General features: G+C 42.4%; 1 protein-coding gene across 5 annotated transcripts in view; it reads right to left on the minus strand.

The window, feature by feature from the left end:
* Nucleotides 1–7238: 7238 nt before the first annotated feature.
* PPP1R36 (protein phosphatase 1 regulatory subunit 36) overlaps nt 7239–18968 on the minus strand; it is a 44454-nt gene continuing 32724 nt past the window's right edge. For 4 of the 5 annotated variants that reach the window (XM_040332195.1, XM_040332194.1, XM_040332197.1 and 1 more), the window contains 4 exons: nt 16216–16418; nt 13065–13259; nt 7831–8077; nt 7239–7327 (listed from right to left, as the gene is read on the minus strand). In XM_040332195.1, the coding sequence (XP_040188129.1) occupies nt 7867–8077; nt 13065–13259; nt 16216–16418 (609 nt within the window). In that variant the 3' untranslated portion in view covers nt 7239–7327; nt 7831–7866. The remainder of the gene's footprint in view (nt 7328–7830; nt 8078–13064; nt 13260–16215; nt 16419–18968) is intronic. The other variant, XM_040332196.1, reaches the window with a different exon arrangement.

Below are 18968 nucleotides of genomic sequence, written 5' to 3' on the forward strand. Positions count from 1 at the left end.
TACAGGGCCTTACAGTTAAGCATAAAATACAGTAACAATAGAGAGAACAATAGATAGAGAAGAAGAAGAAGACAACCATTTTGGGCTTTTTTATTTTTCTTGTGTTTTCTTTTCTTTTTACACTTTTCTTTTAACTGTAAATGTTCCAGATTAGGGTCTTTCAAAATTTGATGGCGATCTCATCTTTGGAGACCCTGTGTGATAGTGTGCCCTAGGACAATTCCAAAATTCTAAATTCCAAATTCCAAAATCGGAGGTTACAAAATTGGAGATTAGAAAATCAGAAATTCCAAATTCCAAAATGCGGAAATTCAAAAATTCGTAATTTGGAAATTCAAAAATTCGAAAACTTTGAATTCGGAAATTTGTATTTTCCACAGTTCAGTTTCATACCTCCCAACTTTTCAAAATTAACAGTGGGACATTCATTCAAAAATATTTTTTCCCTGACATCAAAGCATCAAAGTTGTTGAGCGGGGAGGGGGGGGATCCTACCGCGGGTCGGCGCCAACATTACAGTTGATAAGGGGTGGAGGGGACTGCCGCCGACAACCGGACATTACAGTTATTTTTACTGGATAAGGGGGGGGGGGGGCGGGAAAATTTCCTCTACTGCGGAAAAAAGTGTCTAGGCGGAAAAGTCTCACAGAATCAATGCGGGTTGGGAGTAATGCAGTTCATTTCCGAGTTCTTTTTTTCAATTTTTTTATTTAGTCAAAGGGCATGGTACAGAGGCATACAGTAAATACTATACAATCTTAACCCACCATACAACATCAAACCTGCATTACAACATATGAAACATTATACATCCTATATGGCTAAACATATATTGGCTACATAGGGGGGTAGATTCAGGTACATTTGCGCATTTAGCAGTAGCTCCGTAAATTGCGTGTGCGCACCGGAAAACTGCCCGGCGTAAGCGCGCGCAATTTAAATGATCCCATAGGGGGCGTGGATCATTTAAATTAGGCGTGTTCCCGCGCCGAGAGTAGTGCGCATGCTCCGTCGGGAAACTTTCCCGACGTGCATTGCGGTAAATGACGTCGCAAGGACGTCATTTGCTTCAAAGTGAACGTGAATGGCGTCCAGCGCCATTCACGATTCACTTACGCAAACAATGTAAATTTCAAATTTCGCGACGCGGGAACGACGGGTATACGTAGCATTGGCTGCCCCTGCTATTAGCAGGGGCAGCCTTACGCAAAAACCGACGTACGCAAACAAAGTAAACTGCGTACGCAGGGCGCGCGTACGGTTGTAAATCGGCGTTAGTATGCAATTTGCATACTCTATGCTGACCACTACCGGAACGCCACCTAGCGGCCTGCGTAAGAATGCAGCCTAAGATATGACGGCATAAGGAGGCTTATGCCAGTCATATCTTAGGCTGCAGTCGGCGTATCGAGGTTCCTGAATCAGGAGCATTCGATACGCCGGCACAAGTAAGCAATTGCGCTGCGTAACTATGGTTACGCAGACGCAATTGCTTTTTGAATCTACCCCAGGGAGTCATATCCACTGCATGCCCTTTCCCAGACCCCATGTATCCTCCACTAAGCTACCCACCTGTAACCAGCCCAAAGTTTTATCCATATGGAGATATACATAGATAGTAGAAAGAAAAAGGGGGGGGGGGTGAAGAAAGAAAATAAAGATAAAGGTAAAATAACGTTTACAGAACAACTTATCCAGAAAAATAGTGACAACCTAGTATTAAGGACGAAAAAAAAGGGGGAGATTTAATAATAAAAATGTGGATGTTTCTGCATTATGTAAAGCTATTAGAATATTATTATTTTTTTGGATTTTTGAATGGGGTGCCTCGAGACTGTCCACAATTTTTAAAGGGTGCTTTGGCTGAAAAAAGGTTGAGAAACACTGGTCTATTGTATTAGAGGATGTGGTCTGGTGCACATACTTCTTAATTACAAAGGCCACTAAATATGAAAAAGGGAAGAGGGTTTCATGGTTTCATGTTTCCTGAATGATAAAACCCTACTTACTGCCCTGCACGCCATCATACCTGCAAATCTCTTGCCGAATTTAGCTGTAAATGACCAGTTAGACAGAAGAGGACACAAAATAGGAAAATCACAAGTGTGTATCACAATTGGCAAATATTGAGTCAGGACCGCATTTAGATCCAATGTGGCATTAGGCAAACCTTTTGCTTTTGCTTTATACAAGATCTACCCCTTGTGTTGTGGAATTACAGCTAAAATGTGCTATTGGAGGGGCCAAAGAGTTTTGCTTTATCTCATTCATACAGACCACCAAACAAGAGAAAGGAGAGAGGGTTTCAAGTTTTTTGAACTGTAGCAAGTCTTCTGACTCCTCTTAAAAGAGAAGTATGGGATTTGTAATTTTTCTTGAATCATACTTACCTAGGTGGATGCAGAACCGAGCGATCAAACTCCGCCGATCACTCGGTTCTCACAGGTCCGTGAGCAGAGATCTGGTGACTGTAAGTCACCAGTCAGTTAGGGATTAGCTTTCAATTACTGTTTTGGATATTAGACAAGAAGTGAAGAGAAATCTCCCAAGTGGGACACAGATGGCAAAAAACTGACAGGGGGCTATACTCTATCCAAAATGGGAAAAAAAAATTGCCTTCAATTCTACTTTAACCGCTTCCGGACCGCCCACCCCATATATACTGCAGCATATCAAGGGGTCACGGCACTAGTACGGTTGAGAACCACTGCTCTAGTAAATCCAACCCCCACACAGTTAGAAAGTATTCCCTAGGAGCACACTTAACCCTTTGAGCCCCTCGATGTGAGTTTCATTTATACAGTGATCACTGTATTAGTGTCACTAGTCCCCAAAAAATGTCACTGTTTGTCTGATTTGTCCACCACAATGTTGCAGTCCCGCTAAAAATCGCTGATAGCCCCCATTACTAGTAAAAATAAATAAATAGAAAAGCCCCAAAAATATCCCATAGTTTGTCTACGCGATAACTTTTGTGCAAAGTTGCAAACCAATGAATTTATGCTAATTGGGTTTTTGTTTACCAAAAATATGTAGCAGAATACATATTGGCCTAAATTCATGAAGAAATTCATTTTTTTTTACATTTTTTTGTTGGCTATGTTTTATAGCAGAAAGTAAAAAATATATATATTTTTTTAAAAATTTTTGCAGTATTTTTTTGTTGATAGCGCAAAAAATAAAAACTGCAGAGGTGATAAAATACCACTAAAAGAAAGCTATATTTGTGGGGAAAAAAGAACATTAATTTTGTTTGGGTACAGCGTTGCATGGCCGCGCAATTGTCAGCTAAAGCAACGTATCGCAAAAAATAGCCTGGTAATTAAGGGGGTAAAACCTTCTAGGGCTGAAGTGGTATATAAATGTATATAAATACATTTTATATACATTTAAATACATTTTGGGCTAGATTCAGGTAGGGGCGCGCATAGTTACGGCGGCGCAGCGTATCGTATTTACGCTAAGCCGCCGTAAGTTAGAGAGGCAAGTACTGTATTCACAAAGCACTTGCCTTCTAAGTTACGGCGGCGTAGCGTAAATGGGGCCGGCATTAGCGCGCGTAATTCAAATGCGGATGAGGGGGCGTGTTTTATGTAAATTCTTGGTGACCCGACGTGATTGACGGTTTTTACGAACGGCGCATGCGCCGTCCGTGTACATATCCCAGTGTGCATTGCTCCAAAGTACGCCGCAAGGACGCATAGGTTTTTACGAACGGCGCATGCGCCGTCCGTGTACATATCCCAGTGTGCATTGCTCCAAAGTACGCCGCAAGGACGCATAGTTTTGACGTGAACGTAAATTACGTCCAGCCCTATTCGCGAACGACTTATGCAAACGACGTAAAAAATTAAAATTTCGACGCGGGAAGGACGGCCATACTTAACATTGCGTGCGCCTCCTAATAGCAGGAGTAACCTTACGCCGAAAAATTCTAACGTAAACAACGTAAAAAAATAGCGCCGGCGTATGTAAATTTGTGAATCGGCGTATCTAGATCATTTGCATATTCTACGCCGAAAACGACGGAAGCGCCACCTAGCGGCCAGCGTAAAATTGCCCACAATTATACGCCGGCGCATTCAAGTTACGTCGGTGGAGGAAGCCTATTTTTTAAACGTATCTGCCTTTGAGAATCGGCGTAAAGATACGACGGCGCAGATTTGAAATTACGGCGGCGTATCTGGAGATACGCCGCCATATCTTGTTGCTGAATCTAGCCCTTTGTATATAAATACGTGAATATAAATGTACTGCCACTAGCACCATTACCATACTCATTGTTTACCACTAGATGTCCTCACAACACAACAAGCAGTACATACTTGTATTTGATGCTCCCTCTAGTGTTCTATGTGCAATATTACTGCTGTTTGTTGAAAAGATGATGGCTTGTGTATGCTAATGTTAGTTTTTAAAAGAATTTCATTAGCAGAACCATTTTTAGAGCAGGCTTTTCACTGCCGCACTGGTCGTTTTAGCAGAAGGAGGGGAAAAGGGGAGGGTCTGCAACCTATACTGCTCAAGTATTTCACAGCTAACTGGGGGCGCACCTTTTTTCGCTTTGAATGCTAAAGGAATTTGTCTCAACACTCAGTGTATGTAAAGTCTAACGTTGTACATCTTGTGCTTCAAGTGCTTGGGCCTATTAACCCCTTCATGACAAAGGTAAAACAAATCCTAGTGCATGTAATCAGTTTCGCAACTTTGACATGTGTTAGTAAAACTGTACATATGATCGCAACTACGACAAAGTGAAGGGCGGGGCTAAGCTGTGCCGTGTGTGTCTATTGCACAGAGCAGGTAAGTATAACATGTTTATTATTTTAGGGGAAAAAAACGCAAGACTTTACAATCACTTTAAGTGCTGGAAGAGCCCAATTCATTCCATTTTTGTCCATTACCATATTTGTGGTAAATGGTAATGGATATATATAAATTGTTATTATTAGGTAAAAAAAAAAATCCGTCCCAAAATAGTAAAAAATATATATAAAAAAAACATTTTTGAAATTTAGCCGTATATTTCCTGCCATTACCATCCATGACCCACCACCAGAGAAAACATGGGCGTCCGCTCCATAGGGCAAAGGGGGGTGTTTGACCCCCCCTAGGATCGTAAGAGAAGACACTTGAATTGGCGTTACCCACAGCAAATACTCCTTTTCCTGACAATCACAGGGATACCACATTCGTAGTTTGTACCCATAGCACGGTCAGAAACAATAGTGCATATTTTGCTTTTTTTTATCCCAACTAAAACACACTGGGGCAGATTCACGTACATCGGCGCATATTTGCGTCGGGCGTAGCGTAACTAAGATGTAAGTTACAGCGGCGTAGTGTATCTTTGGCGGCGTAAGGGCGCGCAATTTAAATGGATGTGATGGGGGCGTGTTTTATGTAAATAAACATCGTGACCCGACGTAAACAACGTTCCACCACATGAATGCTGATAACCAATGCATAAACAGTTAATTGCTTCTTTTCAGTGAAGAGTGACCACCACCAGATAGAAATGGAGGCTTACCAGAAAGGGTGGACTTGTGGTGACATACGCCACTACAAGTCAGATCAAGCTTATATGTGTGGTTCTAAATCTGGCACACAAGAGGTTTAAGTTGATATCCACGTCTGGTTAGCTGTTTAGATGGTGATTCCAACCATGGGAAGACATGCGAGGATATGAAAGTTCCACAACAGTATCGCTCCAATGATATCAATAGCCAGAGAAGATAAAGGAGAAAAGTGGCCACATAGCGTAATCCAGTTAAATAAAACCAAATTTTAATAAAGTAAAACAGGTACACTCACATGTAAGCTGTACAAATCACGCATGTATACATATGTGAGGCGGCAGTGGAGACGACCCGACGCGTTTCGTGTTCTAACACATCATCTGATATGTTAGCACACGAAACGCGTCGGGTCTCCCCCACTGCCGCCTCACATATGTATACATGCGAAGTGAGATGATTGATGCCCCATTTGAGAGCTGGTTCTCAAATTTTCAGACGGAAAAAATTCCAATCGGAAATTCCGATCGTCTGTAGCAATTCCGGCGCGCAAAATTCCGATGCATGCTCGGAAACAATTCGACGCATGCTCGGAAGCACTGAACTTCATTTTCTCGGCTCGTCGTAGTGTTGTACGTCACCGCGTTCTTGACGGTCGAAAGTTCAGAGAACTTTTGTGTGACCGTGTGTATGCAAGCCAAGCTTGAGCGAAATTCCGTCAGAAAAACCATCCAAGGTTTTTCCGACGGAAAATTTGATCGTGTGTACGCGGCATGAGTTCCTTAAGGACCCTCAGGTGTAAGTCATATGGTCCCAATGACTTATTTATGTTAAGTTATTCAAGTCTATTTCGAATTCTGTCCTCTGTTAGCCATGAGGGTGCTTCCTGCGACACGCTATAAAAATAACATTACAGTTTTGGTTACTTTATTCCTCCGTTTCCCTTGTGAAGCATGAGGAGAAGAATAAATTCAAAACCTTCGTCATCTCTCCGTCTTTTGTAACCAGATTCCCTTCATCATCCCTTATGGGGCCAATATGTTCTGGCCTTGCTTTCTTACTATTTATATACTTAAAGAATTTCTTGGGATTTTTTTTACTCTCCTGCTATGTGCCATTCGTGTTCTATCTTAGCTGCCCTGATTGCACCCTTACATTTTTCATTGCAGTCTTTGTAAAGTTGGAATGCAGACAATAACCCCTCAGCTTTGTATTTTTTTGAGGGCCTTTTCCTTTATTTTTATATGTATTTTTATGCTGGAGTTTAACCACCCAGGATTTTTATTAGCTCTTTTAAATGTATTACCCATTGGAATGCACTGGCCAATACCTTTATTTAGATGCTCTTAAAGCACTCCCATTTTCTCTCCGTGTTCTTTGTTCTTAGGATTTTATCCCATTTAATATCTTCTAGAGCGCAGTTTAGGGAAGTATGCTCTTTTAAAATTAATTGTGCAACTCCAAGCTGGATGGCAACGGAGATACTGTTTGCTAAACTCCTGCAGCCTTTGCAGCAGACAGGAACCCTTAAACCCTGATGTGGGATTGGTGTACTGGAGGTGAGCCAACATGTAATTCCCATTATACCACAATTATGGACTGTTTTTTTGGTTTTGCTGAAGGACGCTATTTTAATTTTTTTTGAGTGGACAATACCATCTTTTACAAATGGTAGGTGGCTGGTGATCCCTAGTTTCCATATTACTACATATACTTTATATATTGTAATTTTTTATTTTTTTAGTTAGCTAATATGCCAACACTAGGTTAACCCACCAGTCCAGTAAACATCGCTTATGTAATCACTGGTCCTTAAAGCGGGGGTTCACCCTATATAAAAAAAAAAAAAATTTCCCCTCTAGCATTAAATTCGGCATAGTAGCGCGAGCTACAGTATGCCTGTCTGTATTTTTTTATCCCCGTACTCACTGTTATATCCTACATAGAAGATTCCGGGGAATGGGCGTTCCTATGGACAGGGAAGGTGATTGACGGCCGGCCGTGGCACGTCACGCTTCTCCGGAAATAGCCGAAATAGGCTTGGCTCTTCACAGCGCCTGCGCATAGCCTGTGCGCAGGCGCCGTGAAGAGCCGAGACCTACTCCGGCTGTCTTCGGGGAGCGTGACGTGCCAGAGCCGGCCGTCAATCACCCTCCCTCTTGCTAGGAACGCCCATTCCCCGCGGCAGACGGAATCGTCTATGTACGATATAACCGTGAGTACGGGGATAAAAAAATTAAGACCGGCATAGTGTAGCTCGCGCTACTATGCCGGATTTTATGCTGAAATGTTGTTCAGCAGGGTGAACCACCGCTTTAAATGATGAATACATGGGTCACTATGACAGTTGTTATTCGGTGTCAGAGTAGACGGCCTCAGTCGTAGCTCTAGAAACCAGGCTGTGACGTCCAGTGGCAGGGCGGGTTGGAGAGTGAGGACCAGAATGAGAAGACGCCATGTTTTTCTTCTCCTGCATCTCCTGCTCTTCATCGTCTTCGTCACCGATCGGCAGTAGACTGTGACGGTTAAACTGTTTCAGAGGTTCCCCCAGTATCCCGATCCTGTGTTGAAGAGACACAGCAGCAGAATCAGCTTAGATGAGCTGTTATCTTGTCATATCATGTTCTAACATTGCTGACACGCTCACAACCCATTCCTCAGACCCGACTTTCAGCACATATTCCAACACGTTTTTGCCTTGTCAGCATCAAATATTTCCTTTCTTGTTTTATAAAGGCTGTCAAAAAGGCCAGGGGGTTATAGAAAAAGCGCAATTCCAAACTACTATAAATAATTTGCTATTGATCCTAAACAGAAAATACTGCAACTATGCTAAAGCAAAAAAAAAAAAAATCTTAATCAGGTCAATATGTATTCTGCTACATATTTTTGGTAAAAAATTAATAAAAATATTGCAATAAGCATATATTGATTGGTTTGTGCAAAAGTTATTGGCCCAGATTCTCAAAGGACTTACGACGGCGCAGCGCCATGTAACGCCGTCGTAAGTCCTAATCTGGGCCGTCGTATCTATGCGACTGATTCTTAGATTCAGTTACGCATAGATATCCATTAGATCTGACAGGCGTAAGTCTCTTACACCGTCGGATCGTAACTGCAATTTTTTTTCCCCCGCTAGGTAGCGCTTCCGTCGATTTCCGCGTCGAGTATGCAAATTAGCTATATATGCGAATTCCCGAATGTACGCACGGCCGACGCAGTAAAGTTACGACGTTTACGTTAGGCTTTTCCCGGCGTAAAGTTGCCCCTGCTATATGAGGCGCAGCCAATGTTAAGTATGGCCGTCGTTCCCGCGTCGAAAATTTTAAAAGTTACGTTGTTTGCGTAAGTCGTCCGTGAATGGGGCTAGACAACATTTACGTTCAGGTCGAAACCAATGACGTCCTTGCGACGTCATTTTTGAGCAATGCACACTGGGATATTTTAGGGACGGCGCATGCGCAGTTCGTTCGGCGCGGGGACGCGCTTCATTTAAATGAAACACGCCCCCCTACGCGCCGAATTTGAATTCCGCCGGGTGTTTTACGCTACGCCGCCGCAACTTTACAGGCAAGTGCTTTGTGAATAAAGCACTTGCCTGAAAAACTTGCGGCGGCGTAACGTAAATGACATACGTTACGCCGCCGCAGAGATGCGCACGATGTCCCAGAATCTGGCCCATTGTGTCTACAAAATAGGGGAAAGATTTATGGCATTTTTATTCTTATTATTTTTTTTACTAGTAATGGCGGTGATCAGCAATTTTTAGCAGGACTGCGACATTATGGCAGACAGAGCAGACACTTTTTTGGGACCACTGACATTTATACAGCGATCGGTGCTATAAAAATGCACTGATTACTGTATACATGACACTGGCAGGAAAGGGCTTAACACTATGGGGCGATCAAGGGGATAAGTGTGTCCTAAGGAGGTGCTTTCTAACTGTGGGGGAGTGGAGTGACTGGGAGTACAGAGAGATTGCTGTTCCTAATCACTAGGAACAGACATCTCTCTCTACTCCACTGTCAGAACAGGGACCCGCCTTTTTTACACTGGCAGATCCCAGTTCTAGCTCTCTGTGGAGCGATCGTATAAATAATCGTCCATTTTTACCTTGCATGGTTTCATAAAATGCTCCTCCAGTATATGGAGAAGCATGGCCAAAGCTTTTTTGGCTGTACTTCTCCAATGGATTACGGGAGTGCAGTTTGTTCTGCACTCTTGTGATCTGTTTTCAGTGGACATCACAGAGCCAGTCCAGGCCCTGAAAAGATCCTGAGCATATGGTTGGGATCCACCCAGAAGTCTGGAACAGCACCTGTCTCAGCCTCTCAGCGATCCGCTGAGAGCCTGAGTCAGCCCCTCCAGCCCCTTCCACAGCCCAGAGCTCCAGTGAGCACTGGAAGGGAGAGCAGAGATCCACTAACTGACAGCCCAGTCTGCTCAGAGCAGAGGGGAGAACTGAGCGATCAGTGGCCTTTGATCGCTCAGTTCTCACTGCAGAGCCAACAGGGGACTGATTATACAGCATTGGACCAATGCTGCATCCACCTAGGTGAGTATAATTGTTTCTTTTTTTAAAACTCTGAACTTCTCTTTTAAGATTTCTTGAGTCTTGGAATGTTTTCTTTAGATCCACTTTAGAAAGAAGGTGCGTTTTTGTTTCCGTATTGGTTTATATTTGTACTTTGATAATGTTTGTCGAAGGTGGTGGAAGTAATATAATTACGATGTTGAACATCCTAAATATTTAAGGTTGTATTTTAACTCTGTATAAAGGGAGTGCTCTGTGCCTTGGAAAAGTGAATAAATAATTTACAGAAATAACATAATTTACAGTAATTGCCCCTTTTGGCTCTGGCTATAACTTTCTCCATCTGAAACACCTTAGAAAGTAAGCCCTTGTTCACATTGCTTGCTGTACACACCACTTACATGTTGATGCCATGTGAACAAGGCCTAGCAGCTTAAATAAATTACGCATCTACGCCCCACATATACTCCCCGTCACGATTGCCATTCCTAAAGTGCGCCTGCGCCGTTGTCTACAGCGCAAGCGCCATAGACATCGGCGCACATCTCTAATGTAAATATCTCCTAAACCGTGAAGGTTTAGGAGATATTTCCAGCACCTACAGGTAAGCCTTAATCTAGGCTTACCTGTAGGTAAAAGGGGTTGTACAGGGTGTACAACCATTTTAAGGCCCCTTTCACACTGGGTGGATCAGTTCGGTGGCTGATAGGTCTGTCTCTGCTCACTGCCCATTGATTTCTATGGGGAAAACGGACAGCATGTCTGTTTTCATCCGATCCGATCCATGTATCACCATAAATCTGATGGCAGACAGGTGTCAGCGGACACAACTCCGCTGACATCCGCCTGCCCATAGGAGTCAATGAGTGGCCCGCTTGGATCCGCCTAAAAAACAGACAGACGGATCTGAGCAGGCTTATCGTGTGAAAGTGGTTAAAATTACCACATTTACAGACTGAAGTTCATTCCTTTGATCCAAAATAAACAGAACAATGTTTATAGTTATCTCCAAGCACTGGGGAATGTTGTGAAACTTGGCAAGCTGCCTGGTATTTTTTGTTTTGTTTTGTTTTTTTGACAGCTGTCAGCTGTGCGCAGAGAATGCTCTGCACTGAATCGAGGAAATGCTGTGGTAAGATCAGGAGGGGGGTTGAATCAATTTTTAACAATAATAGTGCAGCTCTATTCTGAAGGTATGTTTGTATACTTGCAGAGCATTTTATTTACAACTGCTAGGCCAGGCTGCATGGAATATCAATCAGGCATTGCAGATATGAATTACATTTTTGACCATAAATATGCTTTAAGGCAGTTAGGTAGAGTCACTGCAGTGACAAATCTACCCTGCTTCTATTGGCTGAACTACTAAATATAATGTCGTTTGCATTATATAAAAATCACAATTAAAATTGGTGTCAGATGACCTTTTTTCTGCTTTTCTCTATTCCGTATCAGCTACTGTCAGTGACGGGTCCAAGGTTTGCCAAGATGTGCCCATAGAGATGGTGCAAAAGTTTGTGGAACTGATCGCCTTCCCATGGGTCTGCATGGAAACTTCAGAGACAAGGGAGAGAGATGCTGTAATGTAACAGTAAAGAAACCGGCCAGAGCCTGCAGAACCTGCACCACCACACATTACAGAGGTGGATTAAGCCTAGTACACACGATGAGATTATCAGATGAATGATCGTCTATTTGTTTTTGCATGCTAGTCTCCATAACGAAAACTAATAGGTTACTAAAGTCCGAAAATTGTCGTACGACAGAATTCGGAAGTGATGTAATGTATTTGTATTGTATTTTCAGACGAAAACTACTGGTAAAACGAAAATCATGCGATCTGGTATCGTACGAGAAATATTTTCAAATTTCTTTGGAAAATTTCTGGCGAAAGCTGTATACTAATGATCAGATTATTGTACAATCGATTCAAAAGCCATATTTTTTGTATGACATTCTGATAGTATGTACAGGGCTTTAGACTGCAACTACATGATAGCTGCTCTAGGCTCTGAAAGGATCCCGACCATATTGTTGGGATCCACCCAGCTGTCTGATTGACAGCTGGCTCTGGCTTCCAGCATGAGAACTGAAAAGGCAGCTGCGCCTGCCTCCTTCCCTGCCCGGCGCTTCATTGAGCGCTAGAGAAGTAGAGCAAAGAGCAGTGACTATTGTCCTCTCTTAAGCCCCATACACACGATAGGACTTTTTGATAACAAACTTCAAAATGAGAACGTTTTCAAAAAAATCCTACCGTGTGTACGCTCCTTTCGGCAACAAAAGTCCTACGGTGCAAAGTCCTATAGTGTGTACAGAAATCCATCTGACTTTTGTCCGAAGTACAAGCATGCATGCCCAGAACCAATGTTAAAATCAACCAACAATAGCAGAAGTTGACCAAAGGATGGCAGTAAAGAGCAGAAAAACCACGTGATGTTGGGAAAGTTTGCAAAAAAGTCCTGCCGTGCGTATGCTATGGGTGTTCCCGGCCAACGCCCTTCAAACAAAAATTCACGGAAATTTTTTTTTAAGTCCGATCGTGTGTTTGAGGTTTAAGAAGACCAAGAACTGAGCATTCAGTGGTCATGTGATTACTCAGTTCTTGGTCTTCTTAGGGCCAACGCTGCTGCACACCAATGCTGCGGCATAGCGATCAGTATGTATGTTAGTTTTTTAATATACCCCAAACATCTCTTTATGACAAACACCTTCATAATATCTCAAAATATGAGCTTTAACTAGCAAACTGAAGCATTAGTACAGTACAAACTTGAAGAATATCATAAAGCACGTTTTGGAAAGGTTTGTCTTTCAGTAATATTTGGGCAAACAGGAAAATGTATAGAAAACAGATCTGTTGAAACCAAAAAATAATGTGTAGAAAGAAGTAAAAAGGAGCTGGGTGTGGCAGAATAAATAGTCCTGTGTTTGGACTGATTGTGCTTTGTGTGAGTTGGTTTGGAGCTGGTCCAGTTTTTTCAGGGAGAGGCTTGCGGTACATTTACACTCACCGTAGTGTGCTGATCGCGCTGGAGGATTCCAGCCAGGTGTTCACATCGATGGTGCCAGCACTGCCCTTTGGGTGAAGCTCGTGTTGCTGGAATAAATACTGAGCTTTCTCTTTGGGAGATGGGATCAGGGAGGTGAGAGCTGGAGAACGCTGTGTGACTATGTCATGAATAGCAGGCCGCTTGGCTAGAATCTTCCTGTTGCATAATAAATAATATAGTTAGCAAAATATTGTATGAATGAGTTCTGTTTTATGAGAACAGTAGAGGGATTTACTAAAACTGGTGCATACAGAAACCAATCGGCTTCTAATTCAGCTTGTTCAGTTATGCCCCTTTCACAATGGCGGAGTCCCGCTTAGCAGGAGATCTCTCCGCTGATCCCCACTGAGCAGGCGGATGACAGGTCCGTGTCCACTCTTCTGATGTGGAGCAGACACGGACACAGCCCGCTTTCCTCTATGGGCTGTTGGATGGAAATGGACATGTTGATGGGGACAAGAGCCTCCTCACCAACATTTTTGCACAGTGGTTGTAAGGGGGGCAATTTAGAATTCACTAGAAAATTATTAAACAAAACCAAACTAAAAAAAATCTGAAACAAATCAAAATTAGTAACGTAACAAATCTGAAACTATACAAACTTTTCCATTCAGCACATGTCTAGCTCCTTGTACTGCTTCTTCCGCTCACATTCCAGCTCTGCTTTAGGGACTGCAAAAGGCTACTACTGGGTCAATTGCAGGTACTTACACGGCTTGCATTTAAAAAATATGTTTAATAGTGTATTAATGATTACATTATGTATATGTTGTCCATATCAGCCTAGGAGGTCACCTACAATGAACCTCTCCTATCTGATCCCATATGGTCTGTTAATTATACCATTGAAAGTGTTTTATATTATCTGTTCAATAAGTGCATAAAATACCTATTAACCACTTACCGACCTCCTCATGTACATATACGTCAGCAGAATGGCACGGACAGGCACATGTACGTACCCGTACGTCCTCTGCTTGACGTGGGTGGGGGGTCCGATCGGGACCCCCCCGCTACATGCGGCGGTCGGTAAGCCATGGGGAGCGATCCGGGACGATGGGCGCGGCTATTCGTTTATAGCCGCCCCGTCGCGATCGCTCCCCGGAGCTGAAGAACGGGGAGAGCCGTGTGTAAACACGGCTTCCCCGTGCTTCACTATGGCGGCGCATCGATCGAGTGATCCCTTTTATAGGGAGACTCGATCGATGATGTCAGTCCTACAGCCACACCCCCCTACAGTAGTAAACACACACTAAGTGAACACTAAATGTTACAGCGCCCCCTATGTTTAACTCCCAAACTGCAACTGTCATTTTCACAATAAACAATGCAATTTAAATGCATTTTTTGCTGTGAAAATGACAATGGTCCCAAAAATGTGTCAAAATTGTCCGAAGTGTCCGCCATAATGTCGCAGTCACGAAAAAAATCGCTGATCGCCGCAATTAGTAGTAAAAAAAAATAAAAAAAATAAAAATGCAATAAAACTATCCCCTATTTCGTAAACGCTATAAGTTTTGCGCAAACCAACCGATAAACGCTTATTGCGATTTTTTTTACCAAAAATAGGTAGAAGAATACGTATCGGCCTAAACTGAGGGAAAAAATGTTTTTTATATATGTTTTTGGGGGATATTTATTATAGCAAAAAGTAAAAAATATTGATTTTTTTTCAAAATTGTCGCTCTATTTTTGTTTATAGCGCAAAAAATAAAAACCGCAGAGGTGATCAAATACCACCAAAAGAAAGCTCTATTTGTGGGGAAAAAAGGACGCCAATTTTGTTTGGGAGTCACGTCGCACGACCGCGCAATTGTCTGTTAAAGCGACGCAGTCCCGAACTGTAAAAACCCCTTGGGTCTTTAGGCAGCATATTGGTCCGGGGCTTAAGTGGTTAAAGGAGTTGTAAAGGAAAACATTTGTTTGCCTAAAATTAATGTCTGCAAGGTAGACAGACAGAATAGTGTAATGATTCTGTTAAAAAACTAGTAAATACCTATTAAATTCCTTCATCTATATCACCTCCGGCGTTCTAGTTTCTGTTCTCTCATTCACTTCCTGGTTTGCGGCACTCGTTCGTGTAAGAACTACATTTCCCAGTATGCATTGTGGCACGCCCTGTAATTCACACCTCCTTGAAGTCTCTAACACGTAGAGAGCGTCCTGCCGCACAGATGTAGTTCCCAGGAGGGGGCGAGCACGTCACGGTGGTCAGTAACAATCAGACAAGCAGGAAGTGAACAGAACAGAGAAGAAATAGAGCAACTTCTGAGCAAAAACGAACAATGAGGAAGTGAAAAGAGGAATGTCTGCAGGTAAAGGATGCTTATTATGAAAAAAAATTCCTTTACAACCCCTTTAAGGCCATCAGAAATGTAGTTTATCCTTTTCACTATAAAGCCTCGTACACACGATAGGATTGCCAGAGGAGAACGGTCTGAAGGACCGTTTTCATCAGTCCAAACCGATCGTGTGTGGGCCCCATAGGTTAGTTATCCTTCGGTCAAAAAAATGAGAACTTGCTTTAAAATTTAACCGATAGGTCAAAACAGATCGTTAGTATGCACGACCATCGGTTAAAAATCCATGCATGCTCAGACTAAATGAGGGGACGGAAGCGCTCGTTCTTGTAAAACTCGCGTTCGTTTTGGAGATAGCTCATTCATCACGCTGTAACAGACAGAAAAGCATGAATCGTCTTTTACTAACACAAAATCAGCTAAAGCAGCCCCAAGGTGGCGCCATTGGATTTGAACTTCCCCTTTATAGTGCCGTCGTACGTGGTTTACGTGTCCGCGTTCTGTCACGATCGGTTAATTAACCGATGGTGTGTAGGCGCGACGGAACATCAGTCTGCTTCATCGGTTAACCGATGACAACGGTCCTTCGGACCGTTCTCATCGGATGGACTGCTCGTGTGTACGAGGCTTAAGGGTTCATAACTCCTGTAGTGAACTGACAATGCTGTCCTAAAATCTCAAACAATATTACCAGCCCTCTGTGAACTACAGAACACCTCCCCATGTGGATAAATCTGACATTGATAGGTTGGTGTTTCTATTCCAAACATGTAGCAATGCATTATATTGTGTACGGGAGGGTATTATTCTACCCCTTTTCTGCATACACAGCTCTTTTTTTGGATGTCCTCCTCCCAGACAGGTTTTTGCTTGGCTCCGATGGGGCATCTTGCTTCCTCAGGGCAGGATTAAATGTGTTGGAACGCAGAAGCCTGCCAACCTCTTCCTGTATTAAATTCAGCTCTCTGCGACGGAATACTACCCAAGCAACCTTGATTGTGTAATTGTACAGACTCTGCAAAGAAATAAATTATTGTGAGATTTACAGTAGTATTTACCGTATCTATCATAGTAAGATTCAACTAATAATCAAGAATGTACTTGTTTGCTTCCCAAGGCCCAGAAGCAATGTTTTTACAGGCAACATTGCGCTCCACCCAGTACATTGTCCTTTATTGACCTTAACTTGGGAAATGTACTCTATTCCCGCTCTCAGGAAAGTTTCCAGTTACCTCTGTTCACAGAGCAGGCAGCCAATAGTTTCTGCATTTATTGTAGATTCTATAGACTGTATACCATCGAGCCTTGTGGGCCAATGAAACTAGTACAGCTGTGCTTCTTTCCCCTCTACACATGAGCTCTGCCACAGTAAAGTTATATTTGGAAAAAAGAAATGTTCCTGGACTGCCGCACTCTGATAGGCGATTTATTGAAACAAAATAAACAAAGGATAAAATCCAAAGCTATATAACATCCAAAAATTCATGCAACACTGCAATCAATGGTAGAAAGTGGACATAGGGGACAAAAAAGCTAACATGTTTCACATCATGGATAGATGCTTAGTCATGCGCAGAGTCTGCACCTGTCAGTACTACAGGGCGGGAGCACAGCATAGGTCGCAGGGTTTGGAGCGGTACTCTTTTCCACAGTAAAGTTATAGCAAAGTAATATTTGACCATACCAGAGTACATCTATCTTAATGATCCATACCTAGTATTGTCTGCATTTAACAGTAACCTCATAGACTGGGCCCCATTGAGCCTTGGGAGAGCAACAAATAAAGTTCTGGTACTTTCACCATTTCTGTTGAGTTCTACTACAGTAAAGTTATAGTTGACCAAAAAGAGTACACCTTACCTTAAGGAACCTTAGTCAGAAAATTGGGTCCTGCTAGACCACTTCAGGTTAGCCCCTTTTGCAGGTATAGCTTTGTAAAACATTAAAAATAAGTGCCTATACTATTTAAAATCCAGTAATACACTGTTTCACCCCAATCTGCACATCCTCAGTTGCTCTCTATTTTTAGGCACGGTGCCGAATTTGTAGAGGCCGATCTGCCGACAGCCTAAAGATTTATTGCTGCTCAGGGGCTCGGGGCTTCAGAAAAATGGCAGCTTCCAGCAACAAGAAACAGGAACAATGCTGGAGGCAATTTACAGCACACATAAATTTTGGTAGCACAATTATTAATGTGGAATGTATGTCTATTACTAAAGGACTGTATTTATATCAAGTTGATATGGGCAAAGTTCTGCTTTAGGGTTGAACAATACCCAGTATTGTCTACATTTAACAAGGATCTCATAGATTGGGTCCCATTAAGCCCTGAGAGAGGAACGAATACAAGACAGAGAGAGTCAACGAATACAAGGCCTCTATAAGTAGTCCAAAGGATTACAACTAATTGGCTGCATCACTCCTAAGGCTGTGTGAGTAGGAGAGCAGTGCCAGAAGGTCTTCTGTGGAGGTGAGGAGAGGATTGATTTTTCTGTGTGATAAAAATCAAAAGACTATTGTTTGTGCTGTATGACCAGCACTGTCTACCCAGCAGTAGGCTGTGTTAGACTTCATAGATAGGTTCCTGTGTGGAAGGTAGACGCCCAGAGTGGCTAGGATTTATTTTATGTTTGATTTTGTTTATGCTGTTTGGATGCTTGCAATTATTTTCCAGCAAGATGGAAAAATAAACCAAACTTTGTTTTCAACCGTCTTCGACTGCCAGTCTGTATAAATTCAGTGTGTGGTGAACCCATCCAAGGGGTCACACACCCCGCTACCGAGCTAACCCCTCACAATATATATATGTGTGTACCCCAACTCTTTTGTCCCCTGCCAGGAGAGATAAACATATTTTCTGACATTAATGGTAGTGTTAATGTAGTGTAAATCTTAGGCATTGTACTTACTAATGTTGTAATAATTTTCCTTTAATCTTTTAACAACTGTTTAGGCATGGAGACATACAAAACCTGACGTAAACAGAACAATAGAAGAGGAAGTAGAAGAGAACACATAGAGCGCCAAAAGGAATTGAAGTTTTATTTATAACCAAATGATTATTTGGGACTTTGCCAGTGTGGGTGTAATACCATGTTCATGCCGCTCATGGGAAAAATCATTTTTTCCCTGCTAGAATCTGATATGGGCAAAAAGTGGTTTCTGGGAATTTGCAGCAAGTGGAATATTTAACTTTTTTGCTCCAGTTCCATTACCTGAGCAGAATATAGGTGCCTAGGTTGAAAGAGGTGGACACAAGGGGGGGGGGGGGGTAACTGCTCTTTGGTCTAGGGGTCGGGGAGCCCAAATGTAACTGCTAGTGTCTCTTATATAGATGATTACGGTATTTGTTTGTTTTTGTTTTTTTACATTTTGGTTATTAGGCTTTTTGAAAATGTCGGTCTGATTTTTCATGATCAAAATTTTGCTGCATGTCTTTATAGTTAGGCCCGAGGTGTAAAGCTGACCATACAATATACAATCTGATTATATAATGAGGCAAATTCATCAAAAATGGAGCGCAAAGAAGCTGGGGCAACCAATCAGCTTCTATGTTTAACTTGTT

This window comes from Rana temporaria, chromosome 13 (genome assembly GCF_905171775.1).
Source record: "Rana temporaria chromosome 13, aRanTem1.1, whole genome shotgun sequence".
NCBI lineage: Eukaryota > Metazoa > Chordata > Amphibia > Anura > Ranidae > Rana > Rana temporaria.